A 21,834-nucleotide genomic window follows, 5' to 3' on the forward strand; every position below is an offset into this window, starting at 1 on the left:
GATCAAGATTACGATATTGCACGGTTATCATTATTACATAATACGTATGATACATTAATTTGATAGTTATAGTAAACGCAGTGAGGGTGGTAAATGTTGTATAATCTGTTTAGGGGCATATGAAATGGATCTATTTTCCACGCGCATCGTTAGACGTCTATACCGGGACAATCTCTTGGAACTTGAAAATCAACCGCGCATGTGCCAAATAATCCAATCTTATTGGTCGGCGAAATCTTCCCACAGTAATATTTTTATACTTTAAACATGATGCATGTTCAATAAATTTTACAACCACGTTGTCTGGATAAAAACTCAATACCGTCATTTATTGAAGAGAAAAATAAAAATAAACAGTTTTAAATTGCATTTCAGAAGCGAACACTAACTGTAAGCGAATCTACTTTTCGATCTATATTTTTATCACCAAGGCAAATAAATTTTCAATTATGAATCATTTTCAGCTGTGTGATCAAATGGATTGTCAAGGTTTCTACAAGGCCATTTTCCCCAATAATACGACAGAACGTGACATATAACTGGAGCATTCGTCGTCTTCGCCGAAGCTTAATTCTCGACAAAAATCGATCGACAGCCGGGTTGATGTTTGTCAAAGAGAGGAAAAAGTACACAGGCGGCATATTGCGGAACAAATATATCGCGTAATTATATTTGTCCACCTTTACTCGTTAAGGACACCTGCCCGAGGAACTCGGACTTGGAACTTCTGCCACGTCATTCCAAGATAAACTATAACGACCATGTAAGTACGGAAAAGTTCGAAAAGTCGGGCTATCGTGTACCCTAAAACTTTATCCGAGTCAACTTTCTCTGACATATTATATCGCGCGACGTTCTTTCGCTCATAATTTTTCTTCAACAACTCTAATATCTCCATGCACACGAAGAAATCGTTCAACCTCGTTAAATATCGCTGAAAAGTTCACGTTACTCCAGGAGAGAAGAAGTAAAAAATCAAAGTGAAAGGACTCCGCCGAATCCTTGTGGCAATTGGCTCGCGGTCGAATTGACTGGATTTTCGGTAGGTTATCCAAAGTACATATCATTCCGATCAAAAGTTCACACGGACACAAGTCCCAAAAATCAGTTTCTGAGATACAGGCTTTGCAAGGGTGGGAAATGGTCTTTTCGTTATCTACGGATCACGCGATTTTTACAGATTAAAAAGCTTCAAGGGTAACTTGACATCAAATAACATATATCGCCGTGACATACTGAAAATCCGGCCAATTCTATCGATAGTCTCTCACACGTTTGCGAGATTTTGTAACCAACGTCGCTGTTATTGTTAAAGGATGAAAAAATAATTGTCAGCTTCAGTTACAGCGGGTGAAAAATGGCGTGGGAAAAACGAGGATGATATTGAAAATGGAGAGGAAGGTGAAAAATTGGCGACGGTATTTTTCAGTGAAACATGCGGATAATTGGATTGAAAATTGGAACTCGGCGCTCACCCCGGTACGAAGATTTATAAGCGAGTGAGGAATTCCAGTTTCAGTCTCGAAGGCAGGAAGTAGACGTTCACCGAGTTGCGCGGCCTTGTCACGGAACATGACATCGCCGGTGAGAGCGTAGCAGGAGAGAAGACTGGCCATGAACCGGATGTTGGTCTCGAAGACGGAAACCTCGTTGTTCTGCAAAAAGATGAAGAAAAGAAAAAAAAAAAGTTAGAAAAATGGTCAGAAATCATTATTGCCATTCACATGCAGGCAAATTATCTGGAAATTATCCTCTCGCCTTTCTCGACGTCGGACTGAAGGTGGAATTTGTTTCTATAGCCGGTGAATTCGGACAAATAAATAGTTCGAACCGACTTCAGCGGATTCTTTTTATACGAACAACCGTGTATGGAAGCTTGTTTCGGAATTGAAGATATTCATGGAAATGATATTTCTTTTCGGCTTTGATCTCCGCGCCCTGAGCAGCGATTCGCGTGACCCAAACTGTGCCACGTTTTACCAACGTTTCAGCAAAGACGCCGGACACGCGGTCTCGGCGTACAATCAAAGAAATATTAACTTGCACCGCTCGATTTCATCAAATTGGTGTAATCGTCGATCGTCCGTCGAAAGCTTTCATGATTTGTGCGGTTTTCGAAATGGTTTGGAAAGCCACTGGTTAAACTGTGGGACTTGTGAAACGTGCTTCGCGAAATTTGCTAATTCTTACCGCTAATTAGCTTTTTTTTTCCTTTTCAAATTTTTGCTTCATATTTAGTTCAAACGTTCTGAGTGAAAAGTCAGGCAGATAGACAAAACCTGAGCAAATGTGAATATTAATAATTTTGAGAAAGGTTTTTTTTTTATAATTTAAAAAGGGTTCCAATAATTTTACTTCTGGGATCTCGTATAACTCTAAATTTTTTCGTTTAAAATTAGGCTGTTTTTTTCCCTGGGTCACTTTGGAATAATTGAAATTTTAACAGTAGCTTCGCAGATACGCCGACACAACGCGATTAAAATCGTTTGGTTTATGGACGCATGTATAACGTACCAAGCTCGCAGCGGCAACAGGCGTTGTTTACCCTTTTAGTAATAACACAAATGGAACTTGCGCTGTTTACCTAATCACCAGTTTGTTAATCGAAGCCAAGCCCCACAGCCGAAAGCTACAGGTTGCTAAATAGCGATGTGGTGACAAGTTTTGTTCTTTTTCACACACACATTGTTCGTAATGCGTGAGAATTTGATAGGTGTTACGAGTACATAAAATAAAATCTTTGTACCGTATCGGAAATTTAATGTTATTGGAATTAAAAAACTTGAAACATACGGAGAAAATTGTTTTTTTTTTAAATCAAAATTCATTCGCCCTGTTATTGACTGTAATAAAATACCCTTTTATGTGAATGAAGTCGAGACATTTTAGATTCTCATTATTTAGTCAGAAAAAAATGAACGCGATATATTTAAATCCATATTAGTAAATCTGACAATTAATTAAGGTCTTGGAGATCGAGAATAGAAATGACGAGTATATTGGTATAAAATAATATCGTAGTAACGAGATTTGCTTTGAGAAGCAGGCGTTTGCAATTTCGCCTGAAAAGGTTTATAGGGTAATATTTTGTGTAGGTGTAATCAGTAGAAGTGCCAAACGGTATTTGCGCAATCCGAGTGAAGAGCAAAAAGGTCAAAAGCTCGAAAGTCTGAAATCGGGAGATATCGAAATTCGTACCCAGCAAGAAGTTATTAACAACTTCGCATTCGGTGTATTGAATCAAGAACTCAGCGAGCTTGAGCTTTCAAAGTACATACGTATATCCATCATGGTTGTTACCTCAAAGCGAAACACCTTTAAACTTCGTCGATGGACGGGATGTTTACGAGTAAATATCATCTCAGTAATTAATAATATACTCGAGTACATTCAGAGTGTAAGGATTCGCCTCCTGAGGGTAAATTAACACAAGCAGCTCTCTCTTTGATTGTTTAAGACTTTGAACCCCTCTTATTCGGCCCTTTTATGTTTACTAGGACGAGCTGAATGAACAAGATTCCTAACGTGCAGCGCAGGGATGAAATTTAACATTACATTGTTACATTATACGTCGAAAGTAAACAGAGATAAATAACCGCGATATATTTGCATTATTTAATAATAATAATAATAAACAGATGTTTAAACTTTGGTTTTCCGTTTCGTTTTTAGGACAACGTGAGAAAAAAATAATGTTTCGAATTACTTTCCTGTACAATTTATGAGCTGTGAGTCAAAAAGTCAGGTTTTAATACGTCGATTGATTATTGATATTTGAACCATATATAATTATGTTGCATTATTATTCATGTATTGTTGAAATTTTTATTTTGTCATTGCTTATGGAAAGTTAAATATTCCATAATCCTTCCTCAATTTATACTTACCCGCTCGAAAATTTCACGAGGGTGGGAAATGAAGAGGAAAGAATATTCGTGTCAACTCCGTCATTAATCTAACGGACGGAATTTTACCCTCGTTGATCACCCCGCAATTGCGTATTTTGAACAAGACGGTTCGAGTTTATCAAGTTGTACAAATTCCTCAGCAAATCACGATTCTCGCGGGGCTCATTAACCGCGCTTGGCTCGTTTAGTGCCATTCTGTCTTTGACGGTTTGACGGCTGTTTCTGCCGCTGCTATTCGTCTCTCACTCTAAATTTCTCTCTTCCTCCCTTCTTTCCTATCCTCGGAACAGTTCCGTAAGATCGACTATCTTCACATGCGGCAACTTGCAAACTAATTAGTAATGGATAAGTACGTTAGTAATTATCAAGACCCATAACGTGAACCGTGTTCGTATAATTATCGCGCTGCTCTGAAGCCCGAAATTTCCATCCGTGGAGGGGAAACTCCCTCAGAGTATGAGGTAATTAAAATTTACGTCAAATATCAGAGCAATCTACTAACAATACGGAATAAGCGCAGCGGCTTTAATCCTCAAAATTCCTATCAAATTGTAAAGAGCAAAGCTCGAAGCGGAGCTGGGTCAGAGTTGAAATTCCGAATTTTTTGGTGCTGAAACTTAAAAGTGCCTGAAGAAATCGAACCGTGAAGAAACATCGCAGTTTCAAATGGTCCGAAACCCGATGCTCGAAGTTCGGACTAGTCAAAGTTCCGGAAATGAGACAATTAGAAAATCCGAAACATCGAAATTCCGAACGATCGAAGATTTTCAGTTCCGTGAATTTCTCGCTTGGCAAAATTCCACCACTTTGATCTTTCTTTGTTTTGGATTACTGACATGTTTGACGTTTGGAATCCTGGTCATTCCGATTGTTTACACCAAATCGTTGAGAAAACAACGCTGTGTGATTATATTTTAATTTACGGAATTTTATTCCATCGAAACTTAATTTTTTCGTATTTCGCCGTATCTGAACTTTCCCATATTGTAAGTTGGATTTCCGAAATCTAACATTTCGAAACTTTGTTGTTTCTTCAAAGTTTGATTTCTTTACCTCAACTTTCCTAACCAAACAATTCGGAATAAGTCGCTATCGGAACTTTTTAAATTCGGAACATCGACCCCACTGCGCTGAGCTTTTCGCGCTTGTTGGAACGAGAGAAAAATATATTCATAAATATTTGTAATTTCGCGCTAAAAATTGACCCTCGACTCTGTGATACCACGCTCGTCGAGTGTATCTCGAGGCTGTTCGCAGCAGGATGCGAGTTTCGCAGTCATAAATAGCCGCAGCAATCTGCCGCATCTTGGAGTCGACCGGCACACATCCGACGTGAAAATTGCAAAATATGGCGAACTTCACCTGTTGTAATGGCTGCTATTTATCCTAATACACGAGCGCTTCATCGGCCCGCCAGCTTTCGATGTGTGCACTCACACAGGATTTACACACTTGCGCTATCTCTCACGCGAGTTTTGCTTTCGCCCTTTCGGAAGCCGCGTCTTTTGATACGCGTGCGTACCGCAAAATGCTCGATGCAATTTTTCGTATTTTTTATTTTACGTTCATTTTTCATTTACCCTTTTGTTTCTTTATACTTACGCGTATCTTTTCTTCGCCGCTACGCAATCTCGGGTTCGCTAAAAATTTTACCCGCAAGCGACGCGAGCGTGTCGAGTACGTCGAAATGGGAAAGAGAAGAGAGAGTATTATACCTGCTTAACATTGGTGCAGGTTGGCGGATAATTGCACCCACTTCGCAGTGCCTGCGAAAGGCAGTCCGTTCTGTCATCAATCTTACGATTCTTGGCATGCCGGCCAATTCTCTGACGGAGGATTTTAATTTATTGTTATCTCAAGACCTACGGTGAGTTGTGAGAAATCGGAGGATAAGCCATGGTCCCGGTATATTCACAGCACGCTTCATTCATCCATTCATTCATTCATTCATTCGTTCCCACAATAACGCGTTACATCGTTGTACGAATTTTACCGTTACATTGAAGCGATTTCTCAATTTGGTGATTTTTTCTTGTTATAAATTGGAAGAAAATTTTACGATATTTCTTTGAGAGTTTTTGTTTTTTTTTTAAGATAGTTTGTTACCTTACAGTCAAGACAGAGAACTTCGCATTCGAAATCAGATGGAACGTGGTTATTATTAAAATTTCATTTATGTGTACAGGTATACAAGGTCAATCGAAGCCTTCGAAATTAGAAATATCTCACGTGCCTTCAAAGATTTTCAAATAATTCGAAAGGATTCTTGAACAAGGTTTCACAGTATTTTATACGATATCAGGATACCTCAAGGGATTCCATGATTTGTCCAAATGTTTCTTGGATTTGAAAAGGATTCTGAGACGGTAAGAGTTTCAGTTAACTGGGAAAATTTTTAAAGTTTCTCGAGAAATCACAAAAGTCGACTTTGCTGAGAAATTGACAGATTTTCTTTTATTTGTAACTATGGTCAACATTCGATGATCGATGAACTCTCAGTTTAGTTTGAAAAAGCCTAAGCTAACCGTACGTCATTCTACGGAGTGAAAACCGAACCACATTATTCAAGAAAATGAGACGCGATCTCCGATTCTTCAAAAGTTTTCACAACATTTTCTGACCAAGACTGAGATTTTCATCGAGTAAAAAATTTCAAATGCGCATAGTTGCCGAATCGTCGTCTAATTGATGTAATCCTGAGCACAGCTGTCAAGAAATTTGCGTTCGATCTATGTCGAAGCGTTTGATCTAAAGTACGATCGATTCGAAAAGGGGATGAAAGGGGTCCTAAGTGAGTACAGCGATAAATGCTGGATTGAAACTCCCACTTGGCGTCTTTCCTCGTCATGAGAGCATCAAACACGACATAAGGTATGGATGAGCCTCTTAGCTCAACAGCCTCGTGAAGTTGAGGCGCGAGATGGATGTAAGGCGGGTTGCTCAACTCGTCAATTTTTCCTTTACACTATGTGTACACCTAAATTGTGTAACGGCGAGGCAACAACACTTACCGCGAAGTCGGGTACTCGACGCGTTACATCACACATGCTTCTGTTCAAAACTTGAGAAAGTGAGTGCGGATGCCAAAGCGTGTGTACGATACGTGTCCAGGTCACGCGGTGTCCTTAATTTATCAACTGCCCGAGAGAATTCAACCGAGTGAATATACACTGAGAAAAATTTCATTTGTTATGGTAAATAGAAAAATTCAGAAAAACAGTTATCGTTAAAAAAAACTGTTTGAATATTGCTGGAATTACGAAAAACGAGGCACGCGTTACCATTTTGCTCTATCGTCGATCCATTTTTAGTAATTGAAACGCAAAATCAGTTTGTGAGATTTACTCTGATTTTTTAGTTAAACAAGGCTTTAACGTCAATTTATTCTTTCACAAGCATTAAATATTCGCAACAGTTGCAACAAAATATAGCAACAGTGATCGTAATGAGAAAGAATAGTAACGGATACTAGACTTTCCGGCAACAGTTAGAAAACTAATTTTCATTTGCTACCTAGAACTATATTTTCCGATTGTGGTAAAAAATGAAAATAGTTAAGGAATGAGCGGTAACCGGAACTAAAAATTTCTCTCAGCGTAAAACTCGACGTATTTTCTACATCTTTTATATATACGCTGAGGAACGAAGTTGCATTGATCGAGAAGTGGAAAGTTTATATGCGAAGCCATAACGCTTGGGCTGTGCATCTCTGAACGAAACTTTTCTGTCGTTTCGAGAAGACAAACAAGACGTTCAAGTGACGGAGGACGAATTGAGCGTACATACCAGTAGTAAAAGCCAAAAGATGTTTGCGGACAACTTGCATTTCCACCGAATGCATCGCAGTCGATCTCTGTCTGCATTATTTGTGAAAAAAATTACACTCCAAACTAGATTTTCTACATTTTCTACACATCCAAGGGGATGCACTTCCCTCGCTGCTGCCTGTTATTTAAAGGGATGAAGTTAACCCGTTGGAGATATTTCGCGGCACGGATCAAAGGGATCGTCGATTTTTACTCGGGCAGCAAATTTTATCACGTCCTATTTTAAGGATTTAGATAAAGGGCGGTACAGTCTGAGAACAAAAGAGTCTCCCTCAGACGGAAGGTTAAAGAAGGATGAACCGAAGGTTTGAACGTTGTGCCGGATGTGAAGAACCTTGAGTTCAATCGACGCAATTATTCCCTTCGCAAGCGATTTTCTTTCATCTTTACAGTTTCATTTTTTAAACCGAGTTCCATTCGATGTCTAAGCTTGAATTACGACGTGCAGCGGCTGCCTATTTAGATTTCAGACTTAGCTAGATGGCTCGATATAGCTGAAAGTTGTTGTTAACACTCGTGGTACGTGGTGGAAGTGTATTGCGCACATTTTCATTAAAACTTCTTGGTGAAAACCAAGGTGGTGCCGTTATTGGACGACTTTGCTACAGAATAAATCTTTGCAGTAGCCGCCATGTGGGAAACTAGGAGTTAGTTTGCCTGTTGGTTAACGTGGAAATAGTAGCGGTTTTACTAATTTTTTTTTTTTTTTTTTTTCTATATCGCTAATTGCAGAGACGGTCTCCCAAGTTACGGAGCGAGCGAAGTTTGTTATGAGTGGAAAAACGAGAGATGGAAAAAATGATTACATAAACATTAGAGTTGGTAAGTGGATGCAGGTTATTTACTGTCGTTTAACCTGTTATTCAAGTATTTAAATGTTTGATTACATTGAATAAGAGCCACAATTTTCTTCGTCTGAAAATTTAACAGGCTTGCATTTATTTAAACTGATTAATATTTAACTGTGGATCAGATTTGCATTGCATATTCGCGACGAATCGAAAGTGCAAGGTAAATAATGAGACCAGTGACAAAGTTTATTGAAAAAAAGTTATGCAAAAATTATAGGTGGTCGCTGTGTCGATAAATTTTTCACTTGCCACCCCCCAAATCGACTCCATATAATTCAAAGACAATTCCCTAATTTTTTCAAATTTTTACCTCAACTTCTTATTGTGCCCCTGAGGCTTTTTTCCCCATAAGAATAAAATCGGATTTTATGATCAATTTACACATTGTTTTTTTTTTCTCCGACAATTTTCATGGAAAAAATCTGAATCAAACGGGGATTGGTCGAGTATAATTAGCTTTTGTCGAGGATTTTTCACTTTGTCTAAAAACCGCGTGTTAGGTATACTATACTTAAGACGTGATTTTCAGATCTTTCGATTAGAAATCAACTGGAAATAATTGAAAAAGAAAGCTATGAAAAAGAAAAAAATATCCTCGAAACGAGCTAGTTATACTTAATAAATTCCCGTTCGATTCAGATTTTTCCCATGAATAATGCCGGAGAAAAAAAATAAATTGTAAAGTGATCATAAAAACCCCACGCTATTCTTACGGCGAAAAAGAACCTCGTGAGACAGCATAACAAGTTGAGATAAAAGTCTGAAACAATTATTGAATTGTTATTGAATTATTTCGAGTAGTTTTGGCGGCCGGGAAGGAAAAAATTAGTCGACATCCTAAATAAAGACCACCTTAACGTATGACAATATAAGTATTCGAAATAAATTCTTCAAGGTACGAACCTAACAAATTATTCGGTTCATCGGCAAGGCTAATTCCCACGAATCCATACTTGAATAGAGTGAGAGGAGCGAAAAGAGGGATCAGAGTTTGTATCAAATCCCGAAGGAATTTGAAGCGTGTAGCTAGCAACGCGGGAGGAGAGCAACTAACCGTAGGAACCCTTCGCCGAGACTTAGCCAAGGAGAAGGCAGAGCGCTTACCTTCGCACTAAGATAACAAGATCCTATTATTATCGCTCGTTAAAGGGCGTTGCGCGCGACTAACGCTTCTAGATCTACATAGATATAGAATTGCAGAGGTATCGAAGCCATGGCGTTTGGATTTACGCTTATACGCCCTCCTCGCGATGGATCGAAAATTTAATAAAGCAACAATAACTACCGGGAAAGTATACATGCACTGAGAAAAATTTTATTTGTTATAGTAACTAGTAAAATTCAGTAAAACATACATCGTTAAAAAAAAACTGTTTGAATATTGTTAGAATTACCAAAAACGAGGTGCGCATAACCATTTTGCGCTATCGTTGACCCTTTTTTGATAATCGTAACGCTAAATCAGTTTAAAAAGTTCGCTTGGTTTTTAAGTTTTAGAGAATATATGTGGAATACGCACAAAAAAGAAAAAGAATGTTTCAAAATCTTCGAATATGCGATCATAAACACAAATTATTGTTTTGAGAATTTTTTTTGGTGACATAATTTTATTTTTATGTGAATAGGAACTTGTTAACGAATTTTTTTGTTGGAAGCAAAAATCGATTGATTCACAGTGGAATTTTAATTGAGTTAAATAAATTTTCCTCGTTCATGCGAAGCAGATCATTCAATATATAGTTTGATAATCAAGTAAAATCTTTTTGTATCAAAGAAATGCAGAAGAATTTTTTTCCAAGTGTATAAAATTTGAAGGTTTATGGATTTATAACTGGTATAATTATTTTTTGAAATCGACACACCTATCAGCTGAATTTAACCAGACTTGGCGAAATTAAATGGACAAACCTTGATCGGTGTTTTTGAAAATAAAACTCGCGCATAATTCGTTAGAAATGAGTATTTTCAAGCAGAGCGTTGACGAGCAGTATTTTATAAAAGATGGTTGAACCGCGTTTCTCTCGTTTCAGTATAAAGTCGATTATTTTATTTCTAAAAAAAAACGCGACTCAAAAGAATTTAATCGAATAAGTTCATTGGACTGCACAGCTAGAGCGGTTATAAATATTCCGAAGCGGTACTTCTTAGAATGTTTCTCTACGCTCTCTGTATTATTGGAAAATAAATTTTTCTTATAATTCATGAAGAAGTGGGACGAAACGAGCTTGCAACGGGAGTCTAGAAGCTGCAGAAGCAGAAGGAGAAGGAGGCAGGTAAAGTTTTGAGAGGTTGAAATTACGTTGCGAGGCAATAACAAGCTCGCAATAATCGCGGGGAGATTTCGCCAACTTCCGGAAGTCAGAGAGGCGGGGGGAATGAAGAGACCCGTGTTGAATCGCAATAAATGAAAATTGGCGCGGCTCTATGTGTATGTACATCTTGTAAATTTACACAACTCCAGTCTCTTTACGCAGCTACAAACGAACATCGTCTTCGTCCATAGCCGTAAGCTGCGAAAAGCTAAGCTTTCTCACGACCCTCGAGAAATTTCCCAAGAATTTCTATGTATACGGAAAACACAGTACAGCACGAAATTATCACTTGTTGTTAAATCGAGTTTTATGCTTTACGCCGAAATATAAATTTGTTAATACTTTTTGTTACGTGTAGAAAGTGAACTTTACTTTTTTCACACAAATTTGAAAATTACAGTTACATAATAATAATAATACACCTTTTTTTTTTTACTTTCAAACGTACGAAACGAAGTTTTTATTAAATTGTGCTGTTTAAATAAAAATTCGATGAATAAAAAGTGAATTTTTCAGTGCGATAGAAATTAAAAAGACTCTACGGATATTCGGTATGGATCTCTTTGATTACTGTAGTGATTTTTTTTTTTAAAACGCAACGAATTTCAATGCATCAAGAAATCGGGTCAACGAAAAAGTATCGCAGGGTAACGTAACGCTGTCGCAACTATTGTGCATAACAGATGAACGATAGGTAAAAGAAGGAAATAAAGTTATCGGCAACTTTTGTCGGCAGTCCGGTTACTTTCACTATTTCATTAATACAAAACGTGCGGTAGAAAGTATTAACAGAAACGACTTCCCGCGACGTTACTGTTTTTTTTTTCTTACACTTTATTGCGACTACAGTGCTTAGAATTAGTTTTAATTTTTTTTACACTGAAACTGAAATGCAGAGCTAATTTTTTCTAGCGAGAATCGATCCACGATCACCGTCGGGATATTCGTAATTTTCGTATTTCGGTTTGTTGAACAGGATCTTTGTTTTCTGGACGAGCTGAAATAATACCTTCTCAGTCGACTCATAGATGTCGGATGGTCGTGAGACCGTATTTGCAGATGAATGGGATCCTCGTACAGATGTCGTCACGACTGCGTGGGTGGTTCTGCATCTTATGGAGATCAGGGCCTTCAGCTCTGCCCGTCGAAAGAGGGAGAGAGAGAAAAAGAGATAAAGAGAGAGAGAGAGAGAGAGAGAGAGAGCGAAAGAGAGTAACCGGCCTCTATGGCATCGCTAAGTTATTGCGAAATCCGAGAACTGTCAGCACATAGTTGAGCAAATTTTACAATATAAAAATAAAATTCTCTTGGATTTGTTTGAAAGATGAAAATTTTTATTTTCTCTCATTTGTATCTAAATTGATCTTTTTTCCGAATGTACCGATGCATGCTCCTCGTCCTTGCTGATTATCAGAACGAATATTTCTCTAAATTTTACATAGCGCATTACGTAACTGCGGTAAAATATTGGGAAATTTTTTAAGGAACAACTTAATCGTATTATTCGATGACTCTGATTGTCACTTCGCGAGGTGCACGTTGAGCAGGTAAGAATCAGGCGAGAATATACAAAGGGAAAATAAACGATCAGTCAGACCAACATTCGTGGGTTTAATTGCATGTCTGCGAAGAATGTCAAACGGTGTCTAGACAGGTATGCATAATTATAAAGACAGGATATTGGATTAGAATCCTAATTCAGGATCGTACCTCGTTTCGATTTGGAGATTTGTAGAATAACTGCAGATTAAGCAAATGAAATGTTAAACGCGTGTCTGGATCGGGACGACTTGCACGGAAGATCGATATCCTCGAAATGGTGGGTGAAGGGTTCGAATGGCGAGGGTGAAGCCGATTAAGAATGTAATTCGGCCCGTGAAATTAGTTGGAAAGCGCGGTTGTTCGGAGCGACCCAAGGTAAATATAATAACAGGCCAAATTATCTCACGGTACAAGACGTATTAACAAGGTGCATGTGCCCAACTTGCACACCAGCATTGGCACTGCTAAACTGGGGATAAGCTCCTGCAAAGGTCTAAGTTCATGCGAGGATGGGGAACTGGGACTTACACTGCAGAAGGGAAACTGTGACGCAAACTTGAAAGTTTCGGAGCAAAGTTTCATGTTGTCCCGTCTACCCTACAACTGATGTACATACCGATGTCAAAGTTCCCAGTCAACCAGTTGCCCCGTTACCCACGATGCTTTACTGTTTGACACCGATTTACCTAGTAAGCGAAATAATTACCAGCTGGGTATACAAACGCCGGAAGTAAACATGTAACACACCTTTCCGAAAATTGGAGGTTGATGATTTCAGGAGTAAACCGAGAGAAATTTTTAGTTCCGGTTACCGCTCAGTCTTTAACTATTTTCATTTTTTACCACAATCGAAAAATATAGTTCTACGTAGAAAATGAAAATTAGTTTTCTAGCTGTTACCGGAAAGTCTAGTATTCGTTACTGTTCTTTCTCATTACGATCAGTGTTGCTATATTTTCTTGCAACTGTTGCGAAAATTTAAGGCTTGTGGAAGAATAAATTGACGTTACAGCCTTATTTAAATAAAAAAGTAGAGTTAATCGAACAAACTGATTTTGCGTTGCAATTACCAAAAAAGGATCGACGATAGCGCAAAATAGTTACGAGTACCTCGTTTTTCGTAATTCCAGCAATAATCAAAAAAAGTTTTTTTTAACGATACCAGTTGTACTGAATTTTTCTAGTTACTGTAACAAATGAAATTTTTCTCAGTGTAAGGATTGATTGTTTTATAATTTTACGCATCAATAGTGCAGATGCACTATCGCGAGGTAAGATCTTGGAAGGTTCGTGGTTCGCGAAAACACGTCGATGAAATTTCTCACAGTTTTAGCCGATTGATAATTGAAGTTTCAATTTTTATCTCGCTCTTGAAACAACAACAAAAAATACAGTCCGTTGCGTTTTTGACGATGAATGAAAAAAAAGAACCACCTTTCCGAATACTCCATCATACAACTCATTTCGAAGTCGATATCTGTTCGAGCACTTTTCACTACGCTCTGTATATTTCAATAATTATTTTCAATTTTTTCAACTCACGGCTGAGAACTTTCAGAATACTTGGGAACGACCGTTGAAATACGTAGAAATGTTTTATATTTCGTTCTACACGGTTGGTCGGATAAAATATAAAGTAGGTTTGTTCTTCAAATACAGATTGGAGAGCAAAAACTTTCGTTATTTGATTCGGTCAGTCGTGTTGAAACGAAATTGAGTTTTTTCTCTGTTTTTTTTTTATGTAGCTGTAGCATCGCAATGCTCTACTACTACGATAATTTCTGGTCAAGATTCTCAACTGTTAAAATGAAACTGTATCTTTTTTGTTTTTACCAGAAATGATAACTTTAAATGGTTTTTGAAATTAAACCTTGAAATGGATATAATATTTAGAAAAAGCTCAGATGTTTGAAGAGGGGGAAATACTGGGTGGTGTATTTTTTTTTTTTTTTGTGTTGGGACTAAGATAAGATTGCACTTTAATTTCAACCCCGACAAAAATGAGACAGCCAATTTACGAGGCGTATCAATCATATCAGAATTTTAGCTCTCAAAGCGGATTAGAAAAGCCAGAAATTGCAGACGGATCGAACTTTTGCCCTCTGATGATCGGCTGATAATTGTACGAAATATCCGAACAGATTATACGCGGAACGCGGATAAGCTGAGCAAAAATCCGGCGGCGAAAGCCTTGGAGGGTAACATGGCCAAGGTCGATAAGCCAAGGAGTAATGTTAATCGAACCGGTATTCGGTTAAAAAGTAGTGAAAAAGTACAGGTATAAAAGGCAAGATCGCGGAGAACTGGCCATATTTTTTTTTTTTTTGATTTGCACTCCCACCCTTTTCGTTACTTTTACATCTCCCTTTTCTTTCATTCAAACAGCAAGTCTCGTACCAGTATAATCCAGGTTTTACGTGGGAGTCAACAAGCCTGTAGTCCAGACCCTTTCGTTTCAATCCTATACCTGCACTCTTTATCTCGCTAATACCATCGCCATTTGTAATCCGTCGTATTCCAGCCGCTTTTTTTCCTACGATTCTCTTTTTCCTTGATTTCAGCCATTTCCTCGTTTTTTTACTATAGATACTTAGATTATAGAGAGACGGATTATACATGTGCGAACGCACATGCGAGCTTTGCTCTGCAAACTTACCATTGAATTTAATTTTTAATTTTCTTTCACGAAGCGAGAAGATTAACCCTTTGAGTCGTAGTGGTAAGTATTCTTACCGTCTATTTTATATCCATATTTCGCGTAGTTACGAGAACTTTTCAACATATTTCTTTGCGGTTTTTGCTAGTTCTGATAGTATAACGATAGGTTTTCAATAGTCGAGCGTAATTAGTGTGAAATAATGCAAATTATTATGGTTAGAAACAAGTTGATTGAAAAAAAATCGTGAAAATTGAAGGAGTAATTCATTTTCGAGAAAGGAACTCCTATACACGTGTACATGTTTTACATAATTTGTAAGTTTTTGGGTTCACCGAATACGAATCTGAAATCAGACTTCAAAAATTCGGGATGTCGGATACAATATGACGGACAAAAACTTCAAATTCGATCGAATCCGCAGAAAATAACTCTGTTGAGTATAGCGAATCTAATCAGCGGCACCAAAAACCGCTGCGTACAATTTTTTGACCATATTCGATCAAATTTGAAATTTTTGTTCACAGTATTGGACCTGCCGTGTTAAATTTTTTAAATTCGACGTTGGATTTGTAATCAGCGCGTGTTGTATTTGTAAAAGATGACTCAGCGCAATCACGTGAGACTCAAAGGGTTAACCGAATCAATTCTCTGAAAGTTCACGCGCTCACGATTTTTGAGGAAATAAAAAAAAACAAAAAAAAACCACGGTTATTCGAACAAAACTTTTCCACTGAATTTGATACTAGGATGAAGACTTACCAGGTCAAAGTCCAGATTTTCAGCGATCCAGTCACGACCCTGTTTGAACTCATCGTGGAATCCCATTATGTACAGAGTGTCAAGGCCGTCGACGATCGAGGCGCCCATGTTCGTTGCCCCGAAGATGCTGGCGCTGTGACCGCGTTTCGAAATCGGACGTAGTTCATTTTTCCCCCATGCGTATCTCACGTAGTTGTCCCAGGCATGCTTCATCATCTGTTAAGTGAAAAAATTCAAACGATTCGATTAGAAGCCTGATTTGCACGAGCGGTATCACAAATTCCTACGCAATAACTAGGTGAAGATAAAAGAGATCGATTTTCCCTAAAACAAGAAGAAAAAAAAAAAAAAAAAAACAAACACTGATTACGACTGTTCAATATTCTTACTTAAAATTCGCCCTTCCGGTTTCTTTGGCCACGGTTAATTAGCCGGCTTACGGTGTACGGTGGGAAAAGGGGCGAAGCATACTTACGGGCTGACAAATTTTAGCAATTAGCACTTAATTGAGAGTAATCACGGAGGATGAATTTCAGATTAAGATCGTTGCGGCTTAACGTCGTCAAGTGTCCTTGTTGAAGATCTATACGTGCATGACGGGTACACGATTTTTAAACAACGCATCATATCGATGGAACGAGAAAATTAAAAATATTAGGAAATATTATTTTCCACGAGGTTTGTGATGAAAGTAAAGCAAACGATAAAAGTGCGCAATAATATAATATATTACGATACCTCAGTTCTTTTTCCACATTTATCCGACTCGCTAGCGTTGACAAATCAGTTTGGCGCTTCTGTCAATTCCGAAACTGTAAAATTAATTGAGTCTCTGTTGTAATTTACACTTACCTCGATAAGCAGGAAAATTGTTTGATTTCGAAACCGTCTCGCATTGGGGAAATAATTGCGTTATTTTAGATTGGCGTTGTCAAGTAAGCCGGAGGTAATAAAATTTGCCGTTAGTTTAATCGTGGCGGTAAACCCAATTACGTAGTCGACGATAAATAAAGCACATTTTACGTATAGTTGCACCTACGACCAGAAGCGGTAATTGAATAAACGGACAACGCGAGACTCGCTATCGTATAGATCAGTTTTTCACGTCAATCAAGCCACACGGTATATCCACTGAATGTTTTAAGACGATTACACAGCGGTAAGTAGATGATTTGCAAAGAGAGAGAGAGAGAGAGAGAGAGAGAGAGAGAGAGAGAGAGAGAGAGAGAGAGAGAGAGAGAGAGAGAGAGAGAGAGAGAGAGATCTGTAATTGGCAAAACGCGTTCGTGCGGGAATAAAAACGTCAAGTTCCAGTCTTTCGTCGCGTAACGCACCTGCGGCTCTTCTTCGGACAAATAATAATCATCGTTTGCAAAATTGACGTCAAGACTGGTGAGTGGAACGCAACTGGAAGGGAGTTGGATAATATGTTGACAGAGATGAACAAAAAAAAAACAACAGAAAATGAGAAGACGGCGCAGGGAAAGTGAAACACAGTCTGACAGTAGATTCTCATACCGCCAATTTCTTTTCTCTCCTACGTCTTCTTCTATCTGGTTTTCTTTTCTTGTTCGTTAAGCGTAAAATGACGACCCTTTGGGTTTACTTTCTGGGTTATAAAGCTCACCGCGCGTCCCCAAGAATGATTTCGTCTTCACGCAAGGACGCGCCCAATTATAGTGCCCGGTAACGAGGCTCTCCTCCCTCCAGGACTCTCGAGAGCTAACCGCGTACGGGACGAGGACCGTTTCGACCGTCAAATTTATCACGAAGTCAATACGGGAGATGTCTGGCTAGATGCAGGGACTAGTACCGCCGCTTTTCATAAAACGTGATCAAAGGAATCAGATTGAATTTATTTTTATAGACCGGGCAAATATCGGTGCTTCGCTTCTCTCACGCTGAATTACTTTCGCGAGGAATCAGAATTTCTTGGAACGGGAATTCTCGGGTTTTCTCAAACTTATTTTAGCTCATTATAACTACCGATCAACGGCTATCAATGACGAGTTTAAAACTGGCTCTTTTCAATTGAATACCTCGATTAATTTATTAACAAGATTCCAATTAGTCGAACACTTTGTTCTGATTCTAATATTTAAGTTAACCTAGCCAATAATCATACATTAAATAAATCTGTAACGGTTGAGAATACGTTTGATAAAACGCTAAATTATAACGACCCCACCTTTCGTCCCTACGGATGGTTTATACCACCCTAAGTAGCTAGCAATGACAAAGTAATTTATACTAAAAAAATATCGAGAATCGTTCCCTCTCATCCCCGAAGAGAAACACCGCGGCCTCGCCGTTCCTTCGTTTCTTCATGCTGTCCAATTAAGCAAACCGCATACTTGGAGCGGCTGTTATTGTGTACCGCGATTTGAATCTGGCATGCTGTAGTCGCCGATCCCTGCCACCGCCTTCGTCTTGTGTACCTGGTGGGAATATATTCGCTCTGAAAAAAAAAGGCAAAAGACGTAGGCGGGGGTGGAGGATAGGATTCGACCGACACCCTGGGAACCTCCGACGATTCGGGACCAAGCCGGGCAGAACGGTGTCGTGCCGGAATTCGCCATTTGCGATCTCTCCACCCCGTCGCCTCGTCACTTGAGGTATAATTACGGCTTTGTTTGTTATTGCGAACCGAGTTCTGCCCTCCACCTTCAGTCCTCAACCCCGAATCCCCGAACCCTGAACCCTCACTCCTCAGCCTCGCATTGTCCTCTCTGGAGCTAATAGCGTGAATTAATCTTTGCTAAGTGGGCCTGAGACATCTCTTCCACTGCATCCATATCCGGGTATCTGAAACGAAGGAACCACCCTTCGCACCGTCCGGATGTTTGCCGAGAAGAGCGGAAAGCGGCAGCATTCGTTGCTGCGGAGGCGTGGCGGTGTCTTCCTTTATTTATTAGCATCTCATTAACGGCTGGGGCGCTCAGTTCTTCTGCATTGTTCGCGGACTCGACGAAGTGCGATGAAACGGAGGAGGAGGAGGGACAGAAACCCGGTGGCTGAATGTCGGTCGGATCACAGAGGGTGAGAGGTGAGAATGGAGCCTGCTCTTTAGGCTCGATAGAGAATAATACCCCCTTTGTAAAATTCGATGATCCGAAACGCTGGTGGAGAAGACGGCTGGAGGAGGTGTACGTACCCATGGAGGGATGAAGAGATGGAGGGATGGAGGGTAAGTGGCCGCACCACCGAGGAATTACGATCATATCACCCAGCGCCTTTCATCCTAAACTCAAGAATCCAGCAACTGCCCGGGTTTTCAGTTTACGCGACGGATTAGCGCTGCATTGACGAGAAAATTAAGTGACAAGTACGATGACTTACGAACGCGAAACTTGGAATATTTCCCGCGTCTTTTTTTTTTTTTTTTTTACTACATTGACCTCAATCACTCGCTATCGCTATTCGACTAACCAATCAAATTAGACGCTTTCTGAGGGATTGGAAAGCGCCCCGCAAAGGAGATCGAGAAAATACGATACAACCGATAAGAATCGTTCTCTACTTCGTCCTTATAGCTAGCGTCAATACACTTTAAACCATGTTAATGTAATTGCTAGGCGCTATCAGCTCCACACGTTTCCTAACTTCAGGTGATGGCAGGTCACCGTCGGATTACTCTCTTAATTAGTAAAAAATGTATTCTCCGTCTTTGACGTTGGATTTTCTGCTACGCGTATAATAACGAGCCTTTGGGGCATCAAGAATGCTATTAGCATTAAGCAGGATCGCACGGTTTAAAATCTGGATTTTAGGGTATATTGAAGAAAAAAAGGATACTAAAAATAAAAGGGTTTTAAAAATTACTTCAAGCATAAAATGTAAATCAAATTTGCATTTTTGTTATTCAATTTCAGAAGAAGAAATAATCCATTCGTCTTTCCATATTCGAGACATTCAATATTTCGTAACGTTTGGATTCTTAACGATTTTATCATGTTTTTTATCCAATGATATCGAATGAGGAACAAAAGGTCAAATAACTTTTATACTAGTTTAATTGAACTGTTTTTTTTTACCCGTCTAGAAATAAAAATATTCAAAATAGTAGTGATAATTAACTCGATTTTCTACAACAACTGGTTTTGTAAAAAGCGCGACTTAAATGAAGGGGGTCGAATTGAAACTAGATTACTGAAAATCAATTTCCCATAAAAAGATTTCGAAGTATACTTACAATTACTATTGGAATGCGTGCGGAGGAGCAGGGATGAATTCTGCGTGTATATATGGTGAAGTTTCGTTTCTTTTACAGCGCATAGCAGCCTCTGTAAATGTCCTGGAATTCCGCGCTCCGCTGCCTCGTACACGAGTATGCAAGGTATATAGAAAATAACCTATAATTATACGAAAGATAGGTACATACCTGCCTAATGCAGTTCACATCATGAGCTCATGGCTGGCGGAAAGAAGGCGCTGCAAGTGGTGGAGAAAAAAAGATGGTCGTCACTGGGAATCCGCAGCCAAAGATGGCGCGCGACGATATAGAAAAGGCGTTAAGAGTCGGGTTGAAGATTCCTCAGCTGATCGTAAATTGAGCAATTACTGCCTCAGGATTTTTCTACTTACTTTCCGCGACTCGTTGCAGTGACAAATTGTCGATGAAAAATAATCTGTCAATGAGAACCGGAGTAGATCGAGTATAGAAGCTTCTGGATCACCAAAATTTTTCTCAAAGGCGGGGAATTTAAAATGTGCGTACGTAGGATGCGCGGAAGTATATGAGAGGTGCGCATGCGCAGTGGCGGGCAATTTGAAACGTCGGAAACCAGAATACGCTGTAGTTAGATTTGGGGACTGATGGGAAAATTTTGGTGATCTAGAATCCCTCCAATCTGTCTACCTACTATCCGATGAAAACAGGATATCGTCCCGGGAAAGAGAGAGAGTTCCGTTCACCTACCTCTTTGACCTTTTCCCTTCGTTGGTTCGTCTCGTCGTCGAGCGGAGGGTTCGGCGGTCTGATCTTGTACGGTGCTGGCCCCATGACGTGGACAGGAGCCGGGCCGACGGCCGAAGGACCAAGTTCCTCATCACGATTCCGGACGTCCTTGTCCTCCACTCGAAATTCCTCTTCGGGAACTGCGTTGTCCTGTTCCCATCCGGCGTGTATCTTTGCGGGCAACTGTTCCGCAGGAGCAACGCCTCGATCAACGACGGTTCCAAGATCCCGCCGAGTTACGAAGGTTCCGGTCAGAAGGACGAGCAGCATAACGGACAGCAGTCCGCTTATCGCGAGTCTTTGCATCAGCCTCATTTCTAGGCCGCAACACGTGCCGTTCGCTCTTGTGAAACAGGAATTTTGACCGCCAATTTTGCCGATTGGCAGCGGTTAACCTTCGCCAAGGAGTCAAGCTGCCCTTTGTATTTACTTGACAGTCGCGTTTCACGGTTTCGGACGAACTTTTCCGCGTATCTGTGTGCAAGGATTCAGTTTTCATTCGCAAATAGCGCATAACTTATGAATGGAGTCTTGCGGTAAAACGGAAGTAGGAAAGAACCGTTTACGAAGACGTTCGATTTATGGTCCATATGGTCAAATAAGATGAGGGTGAAGTTAGTTACGTAAACCATGATAAAAAAATACTCTTATTTTGAAAAGCTAACTCTTTTAAAGTCATTCAAAAACAGCGCCATAATGATTTTTTCCCTGATGTTTCGTTAAGTTAACGTTAACAACTTCAGCCTCATAATACAAGCGATTCCACGATTGTGCGAGAGAATCGTAATATGTTTTACATCCGATCTTGGGAAGTAAAATATATACCACGTTGATACTACAATGAATTTATAAAATATCGTGATATGGTTTTAGTTTGTTTTTCAACTGTAAACCAAAGTTTTGTCATCGCAAATTAACTATCTCACGTCAAGTTTCACATAACACATTCGAAAAGTAGTGAATTTATCTTCAATTCGGAGTTTGAATTTAATGATAGTAGAAACTATCGGTCAGAGCAA

General features: G+C 39.4%; 1 protein-coding gene across 3 annotated transcripts in view; it reads right to left on the reverse strand.

Moving 5' to 3' along the window:
- alpha-Man-Ia (alpha-Mannosidase class I a) overlaps positions 1-21,834 on the reverse strand; it is a 276,024-nt gene that overhangs the window by 9,625 nt on the left and 244,565 nt on the right. For 2 of the 3 annotated variants that reach the window (XM_046637262.2, XM_046637264.2), the window contains 2 exons: positions 15,859-16,074; positions 1,476-1,655 (listed from right to left, as the gene is read on the reverse strand). In XM_046637262.2, the coding sequence (XP_046493218.1) occupies positions 1,476-1,655; positions 15,859-16,074 (396 nt within the window). Of the gene's footprint in view, positions 1-1,475; positions 1,656-15,858; positions 16,075-20,776; positions 21,290-21,834 lie in introns of all 3 variants that reach the window. The other variant, XM_046637263.2, reaches the window with a different exon arrangement.

Source organism: Neodiprion pinetum, chromosome 1 (assembly GCF_021155775.2).
Source record: "Neodiprion pinetum isolate iyNeoPine1 chromosome 1, iyNeoPine1.2, whole genome shotgun sequence".
In the NCBI taxonomy this organism is placed as follows: Eukaryota; Metazoa; Arthropoda; class Insecta; order Hymenoptera; family Diprionidae; genus Neodiprion; species Neodiprion pinetum.